Source organism: Gekko japonicus, unplaced genomic scaffold (genome assembly GCF_001447785.1).
Source record: "Gekko japonicus isolate JY-2015 unplaced genomic scaffold, Gekko_japonicus_V1.1 scaffold779, whole genome shotgun sequence".
NCBI lineage: Eukaryota > Metazoa > Chordata > Lepidosauria > Squamata > Gekkonidae > Gekko > Gekko japonicus.
In genome coordinates, this window is record NW_015174296.1 from 498,794 (window position 1) to 506,992 (window position 8,199).

An 8,199-nucleotide genomic window follows, 5' to 3' on the forward strand; every position below is an offset into this window, starting at 1 on the left:
GGAAAACCGTAGTACTAATAATTATTTTCTCAATTCCTGTAATGGCGGGTATCCTTCTCTGTCCCCCTTCTTTTTCAAAGACAGTACTTCATCCATTGTAATGTATGATATTCAGAAGTATTTGAGTAATGAAGAATTGGTAAATTAGCATATGCACAATAAAATAATCATGAAAATATAAAATTAATATGCTTATATTATTTATATTAAACAGTGGATGGTGTTCTGTTTAAAATGACCCTTTCCCCAAGAACTTCTTTTTCCAAATTATTTCCATTTCCTCCTGGAGCTATAAAGAGCTTAGAAAGAAAAAAAGTGTTTTACATTAAAAACTGTTAACATCAGACATTATCCCTGATAGAGCCTTTGCATGGATCAGAGACTGTATAGTGACCTCATCAGTCTGTCTGTGTTTCCTTTTTTTTCCCCTCCCTTCCAATACAGGCGCAGTTTAGGAGTGTTCATTTGGTAAACTAAAATGACACAGTTATCTGTGTTTTCATATATTTCTTGTTGTCTGTCCTGTTTTGGTCATGAATGCCTGCTTTGTACCCCCTCATTGTGAGGACCTCATGAGTGAAGTGAAGTCATTTCAGCAGTATTGCATGATCCTCCATATTATTTTTGTATTTCTACTAACACATCATATGGCTTATTAATACCTGTCTGTCTTGAACAGGCTGCTGTTTCAAGCTTCATGGATTCTTCAAGCCCACCGGTCTTTTTTTTTGTCCTTATTTATCTGTTTCCTATGTCCAGGTCCCACCAGAAAGCAACAGTCACTATCGAACATCAAGAACAATTGTGGAGCAAAAGACAAGTGGCATAGGTATGTATATGCTTTCTGAAATTTTGTTCCATTAAACTAAATCTACCTGGTACTTGATGTTCTGCCAACAAGCATATATATCTTTTTTAAAGACTGCAATGATTGGACAATGCATCACCAAAATGTTTACACAAAGTAGATATTGGATTGTTAAAGGCAGGGTGTCAATTGCTAATGAATTCTTTGTTTGGACCAAAGCTATGTTTGCTTGATCATTTTAGGATACTTTATCTTTATTGTGGGGGTTGCTTTTCTGTGAAGTAGAAACACTTGAAAAAATACTTCTGGGAATCCAAACATTTACTTTTCTTAGTAATAGATCTCTTATGAGAGCTTCAGTTTTAAAGCAAAATAAAATTCTTTGCACTACCTCAAATTCCATCTACTACAGCTTTCGGTGTACAGGCTTGGCCATTGTATCTGTTTCATTATAGCACACATCACATTTGATTCTCAGTTAGAACTGTAGAATTGATAATATTTTATATTAATGTGCAATGTTGCATTCAATAATGTAGCTACCAGTATTTTGTGCCCTTAAATGCATACAGTCTCATTCTGGGTAACTCTTTTATGCATATTGAACAAAACAGATACACTATATTCAGTGCTGTGTGCATTAGAGGTTTCTATATTGATCTAATTCTTTATTCCTTTACTAGAAATAGTCTTTATTTAATATTTTCATGTATAATTTTTTCTAGCAAAATCCATGCATCAGGTGCTCTTGATTACTGAAGTTTAATTTTTTTCTAATATTCTTCAGTTCTTACACAATCATGTTTTCTGTGATATGTCACATCATGGTTGATGAAAATTAATCTAATTGTGTGCATAAGTTGAAGGCATTACTTTGATTCCAAAGCTTTTGCCACATATCAGGCATACATTTGTATTGGCTGTGGTTCATCACATTGTGCTAGTAATGTTTTTATACCATTGAGTCATTAGTGGCAATGACAGAAATTTTGAATCACTATTGGAAAGTGAATAGAGATCAAAGGGTAATAGCTCAAAAGGCAAGCATAGTAGTTATCTCTCTTTGTACAAGCACTATTAATATGAACTTTATGTCACCATTGCATTGCATAAAAGAAGTTGTACTTAAGGTAGCCTGTTTCTCAGACTTCTAACGATAAACTATAACTTTACCATAATATTACGTATATATAAAAAAATCTTAATTCCCAAAACTAGATAAATGATTCTATTAAAAAAGGTAAATCCTTGGGTTGCTTAATGTCTCTGTAACTTTAAGGTAAATTTCACTTTCAAATAATTGGAACATTTTTAAAAATAACATTAGTTATAATTTTGCTAACCAGAAAATAGCCAACTTATTTATTTACTACATTTAAACCGTGCCTTTCTCCCCAGTGAGGACACAAAGCCACTTACATCATTCTCTTCTCCCCCATTTTATCCCCACAACACCCCTGTTAGATTAGGTTGGGAGTATATGACTGGCCCAAGGTCACCCAGCAGGGTTCCAGAGCAAAATGGGGACTCAAACCTGTGTATCCAGGTCCTAATCCTGTACTGTAATCATTATGCCATGCTGGCTGTCTCTGAACTTGTTAATTCTCTAGTAAAGTGAAATCAATGAATGTTTAGTATGAATAAAAATAAGTACTGGGCAGATTTCATGGAAAATGCAGAAGTTTCAAGCAGAATCCATGCAAGAAATCTGTGTCTCTTCTTCAGAATTTCAGTGGGTTTGCACTGGAGAAGTTGCCCATGGATTGTGCCTGCTACTATTTGCAGAATTCCATATTCATTTTAATATATCCAACTGCAAGTTCTGAAATCTTTAACATTATCTTTCTCCCTTCCTCAACCCTTTTTATTTTACATTTCTCCAATGTACCATTTTTTTTCTTTACTAAGTCTGGCAACAGGAAATGACATGAAGTCTCTTCATTACAGTCTGACTTTCTCTCGATATGTAATTAGTAAAGGAAACTGTGATTTATAGTGCAATAAATTATTGTAGTTACATCCTACAAATGCCAGTATGACATTATAAGCATATTGTGAACATATGCAAGGCACTGCCAGAAACTGCCTTTTGTGTTGTAAGAACTATATGCTTGCATGCTGCACGCATCCCCAATATGAATGGAAGAACACCTGGTTGCTGTATGTATTTTCTCTAACTCCTATCAGGGTCTCACTGTGCGGGCCTGTTTAGTACCACTGTGCTCGGGGGTTCTTCAAGTGCACCTAACCTACAGGATTATGCTCGTATCCATCGTATAAAGGTGACTTCTTCTGGCTGCATAGATGGTATGTGCACACTTCCGCACATGCACGTACACACACCCACTTATATGTGCACATCAGAACTTTGGAGGCAAAACCCTAGGCCTGTTGGTTAAATAGAATCCTAGAATACTATTCTCTAGTATTAATTATAAAGAGTTTTATTTTTTCTTTCTCAGAGCTTGATTGAATTAATGGCACAGATATTTTTGTTCCTCCCATCTAACAACACACATCATCTACTAAATATAAGGGTTAAGAGGGCCAAAATATACTAAATTCTGCCATTTTAGAAAAGATACAATTTACAGTTTAAGCCTATATAATTTCATAGCCATTTCTTGCATGTTTTTAGGAAAATCATATTAGTTCATATTAGTAAAGAACTATATAGAGAAATAGATTTTTTTCTTAGTTTTAATATGCTAGGTTAATTACCAGAGTAGAGATGTCAGTACAGTATTTCCATTGTTTTGGACATACTAATATACTATGCTTGTTAACACTCTTGAGGATAAAAAATGTAATTTTTCTCATTATGTCTCTTTCATGGTATTAAACTAACCATGTGTAACTTTGTATATCAGATCATAAGCTCAACCATGTTTTTTCTTCCATACACTCCATTAAACATCTAATAGTATCAAAAAGCAAAATTTATCTACTTTTAAACCTGTTTGGCCTATGCCCTCCTCCCAGTTCCTTCTGTGTGTCACTTAATTCTAACCACCTCTTTATTTTTTCTCTTCTGTCCTTTCTTGAAATGTCCCTCTTTTGGTAGCTGTTTTGAATTTCAGGTACCTGTTTTTCTCTTTCTCAGACACCACACGTGGTTCTGCTGTTAAAAGGTTTTCTATCTCATTTGCTCGACATCCAACCAATGGTATGTTTTGCTTTTATTTTAAAAACAAACAAACAATGCTCCCTTACTTCATCCCTCTCAAACCACAGGATGTACAGTATTATTCACCACCATCCTTCCTAATTACAGCCAATCACATACTCCAATATTTGATTATTAGAGATATGGATAGTTTAAATCCCTTTTCCCCTTTTAATTTGTTAATCTAATTTTTTTTAAATTCACTCATCCAATGGGGGGCGGCTAAAATTAAATTAATTCTTCCTAAAAACTCAGCCAATAAGACTTATCTAGTGTGTATTTAAACCTTTTCTGACCTTAAACGACTCTTAGTTCTTTCTCCGTAGCTTAATATTTTTTTCCCTTTGTGCTGTAGTGGATACCTTTGTCGTGGACCTTTAGAATTCAGTATAAGAACTGTGCTGCTAAATCAGACCCAAGTTCTATATATTCCAGCATTTTGTTTCCAGAAGTGGCCAGTGCATCTCCAGAGGCCCCTGTTGTTTTGCCCCTGAATCCAGAGCTCAGATGGGTTTTGTCTCTGGACATGAAGATTCCTTTTTCATAGCTAAGTGCTGTGAACAAGCCTATCATTTCTGAACTTATGAATTCATTATAAATGACAACCAGAATTTGTTACCATCTTTCTTGAAGCATTACTAGACGTAAAATTTAACTGAAAATCTTGCTTCTCTTTCAGTCAGTTACCACATAGTCCATGGGACATCATTTAAATACCTTTATTATTATTATAATAACAACAGAATAATAATTATTTTATACAGTTTGTTCAGTGTTCCAGTTATTCTAAATAAATTAGCTTTATACCAGTATTTTAACTCTGCGGTTAATCAGAGTTATCTTCCAATGTATTTTCCACTTGAAGTCTATGGCCAAGCACGAACTACCTTATTCTGCTGCTGAGATCAGAATTTGAGAAGTATCTTTCTTCTCTCGTATATAAAAGGTGCTGTATAAGTTTTGTCATTGAACTAGTTCTACCATTATAGAAGCTAAACTGACTATTGTTGGTGATTATTCAATAATTCAGTAAATTTATGATATTCACTAATAGTAGTAAGATAATATGATGTCTTACTGTAACTAAAGATCTATTTCTGTGTCCTCCAATACATCTGCTGCAAGAAAGTAGATCATCACAGTAGATATACAGGTTTGCTTCAGTTGTGAAAAATAGTTATAAATATCACTGCATTAATTCATAGTTATGATATTTAAAAGGATTGCACTGATGTTGGAAAGTGCCATCAAGTTGCAACTGACCTGTGGCAACCCATAGAGTTTGCAAAACAAGAGAGATGAACAAAGGTGATTGCCTGCCTCTGCTTAGCAACCCTGGGCTCCCTTGTGGTCCCCCATCCAAGTACTAACCTGGGCCAACCCTTCTTGTCTTCCAAGATCTGACCAGAATGGACTAGCTTGGGCCATAGTTATGATGTTTAAAAGGATTACATTAGTAGTCCTGAGAATGAGAAATATGGGCATTTACTCTGAAATTATTATCAAAGAGAGATAATGCCAAGTTTAGTGATGATAAATAATCAAAAGTTGAATTTGAGCAGAAAAATATTAAATATTTATATAATTAGGAAAATTGCTTTAATATTTTCAGTACCCAGATGAGCACATGGGTGATTTAATTTTCAATTGTTTAATACTCCTTAATCTATAGTGTTAATACAGATTTCACTGACCCATTTAATGTTTCCTCACATCTTTCACAATTTACTGCATGTTATATGTGTTACTCTGAAGCCTGAATTTTACTTCCTGAGATACTGGGGGTGGTACGGCGTGCTTTGAAAACATAGATTGGTGGTGTATTGTCTCTTCTTCACCCATTTCTATGACTTCCATAACTGTGAATTGATGATACAACCTTTAACCCATTTCAGTCTTCCCCTTCCCTTCATACTGAGTTCAAGCAACATGATGAAACAAGTTACCTTCTGACAGTGTTCTACCTTATTTTCTGGGCCTCTGTACAGAACATCCAGACCTCTATAGGTGCTGGTCGGTTTCCTCTGAGGGATATCTAGGCTCCAGTGGTATGTCTTTATAGCTTTCAAATGTAAGACGGCAGGGTGGCTTTCTAAGTTGCTGCGCTAACCCTTTCATTGTCTTGCATTTTGAAGAAAACTGAGATTTTACCATAGAGAGTCAGTTCATTACTTTAGAAGATTAAATATTCAAAGGGATAGTGTTTTATCTGTCAGTGGCAAATGAATGTGACAGTATAGTGTCCATTGTCAGTCCCTATTCTAATGCTTGATAATTCCATACAGAAACTGCTAAAAGGTGGGTTGTGTGCATAAGTGGCTTGTTGGTTCTTGTAGACTGGGTAGGAAGAGCTAGAAGAAGCAATACTAGGAAAGAGGCTCGTTGTGGAAATAAATACAACAGCCTCTAGAAAGAGGCTCTGGGCGGGTACCCCGGCCTTGGACACTCAGTGTCAATTTGCTGTGGTGACCTCAGCAGGGTATAATGACACTAAGTCCACCATTTTCTCCAGAGGAACTGATCTCTGCTACCTAAAGAACAGTTGTAATTTTGAGTGATCTCCAGCCCTCACCTGGAGATTGGCAATGATGGTTCCCAAGAAGGGAATAGTTGGTTTGGAGGGTGGAGTCTATGGCTTTGTATCTGTCCAAGGTCCCACGCCTCCTGAAACCTCACCCTCTCCAGGCTCCATTCCTCACATCTCCAGGAATTTCCCACCTGGAGTTGGCAACTCTATCTTCCCAGCCAATCATCAACCTACCTTTATTTCCCCCTCACTCTTCAGCTTTCCACCCCCCACACACCTGCAACCTCTCCCGTGCTCTGAAGCCCTGACTGCTACTTCACATTGGCTGTCATATGGGGGCCATCTCAGCGGCATATAAGGATACAGAGCCCACCATTTTCTCCAGGGGAACTGATCTCTGCCATCTGGAAAGCAGTTGGAATTCTGAGTGATCTCCAGCCCTCACCTGGAGATTGGACAGATTTTACCTCAGAACAGCAAAACTGTTTAGAATGTTAGAGGCAAAAGCCAATCAAGTCGCATATGCAAACGACCTCTGTGTTCTGAGGCAGAGGCCAATGAGGCTGCATATGCAAATAACCTCTGTGTTCTGACTGGCTATGGGGGGGGAGAGGATTAGCAAAATGTTTAGAATGTTGGAGGCAGGACTCAAGCAAAGCAGCCAGTGGATAGGGAGACCCTCTGAATGACAGATCAGAGAGCGAACTGATTTTGGAGCGTGTGGAATGTTCTAGAGAAGTGCCATCACCATTCGGCTTTTATTTATAAGGGAGATAATGTTACCTTTTAAGGATCTATATAGAATATTTTTCTAAGGTATTAATATCTCAGTATTAACATAAATATGAGTGCTTTCATTTAATAAAAAAATAACCTACTATTGTCCCACTAAATTCCTTCTCGGAATTCTATAGCTATTCACATAAATGTGAATTTTTCTTTAGTCAGGGAAAGCTGAAGTTGTTGTGGAATTTACTGTAATGCAAAGAAAGGGTTTGCGCTTGCCTGCATGTGTAGTATTTTATGTAAGTGCATTAAATACAATTAATTGAAATCACACACAGAAGCTTAGCTGTAATTATACATGGTACATAAATGTTATGTGGCAGAGTTGCTTGTTTATATGAAACGTCTAGGATTCTTCTTTTCTAAATTTAAGATAAGAAAAGTAATTCTAGATAAAAGACGTGTTAAAATCTTTGAGGACAGATATTTCTGATTATGGGAATTTGGTTTATATTGATTTTTTAAATATACCTTGAACTGAAAATATGAGTATTTATTCATTAACAACTCTTTCACTGAAATAAAGAGAGAAATTCACAACTTAAATAAAAATTTGAGAATTATAATATTGATGCTGCATGTGGACACAGTTGTGTTAGGAGCTGTCAAAATTCACAAAGTTCACAGCCATGTTTCATTAAGCCTATATGATCTGTTTTTTTACCAGTGGTCATGGAAGAAGGCATGGCTGGTTATGAGATATCAGTATGCCTGTAAAAAAGGTAAAGGTTTCCCTTGCTCGAAAGCCAGTCGAATCCGACTCTAGGGTTGCGGTGCTCATCTCCGTTTCAAAGCCGAAGAGCCAGCGCTGTCCAAAGACGTTTCCGTGGTCATGTGGCCGGCATGACTAAACACCAAGGCGCACGGAACGCTGTTACCTTCCCACCGAAGTGGTACCTATTTATCTACTTG

At 36.6% G+C, this 8,199-nt stretch overlaps 1 protein-coding gene across 1 annotated transcript in view; it reads left to right on the forward strand.

The window, feature by feature from the left end:
* Window positions 1-8,199, forward strand: part of PPIP5K2 (diphosphoinositol pentakisphosphate kinase 2) — a 108,942-nt gene that overhangs the window by 86,897 nt on the left and 13,846 nt on the right. Inside the window, exons 25-28 of the mRNA XM_015424083.1 lie at window positions 760-829; window positions 2,996-3,115; window positions 3,912-3,974; window positions 5,963-6,022. Of these exons, the coding sequence (XP_015279569.1) occupies window positions 760-829; window positions 2,996-3,115; window positions 3,912-3,974; window positions 5,963-6,022 (313 nt within the window). The remainder of the gene's footprint in view (window positions 1-759; window positions 830-2,995; window positions 3,116-3,911; window positions 3,975-5,962; window positions 6,023-8,199) is intronic.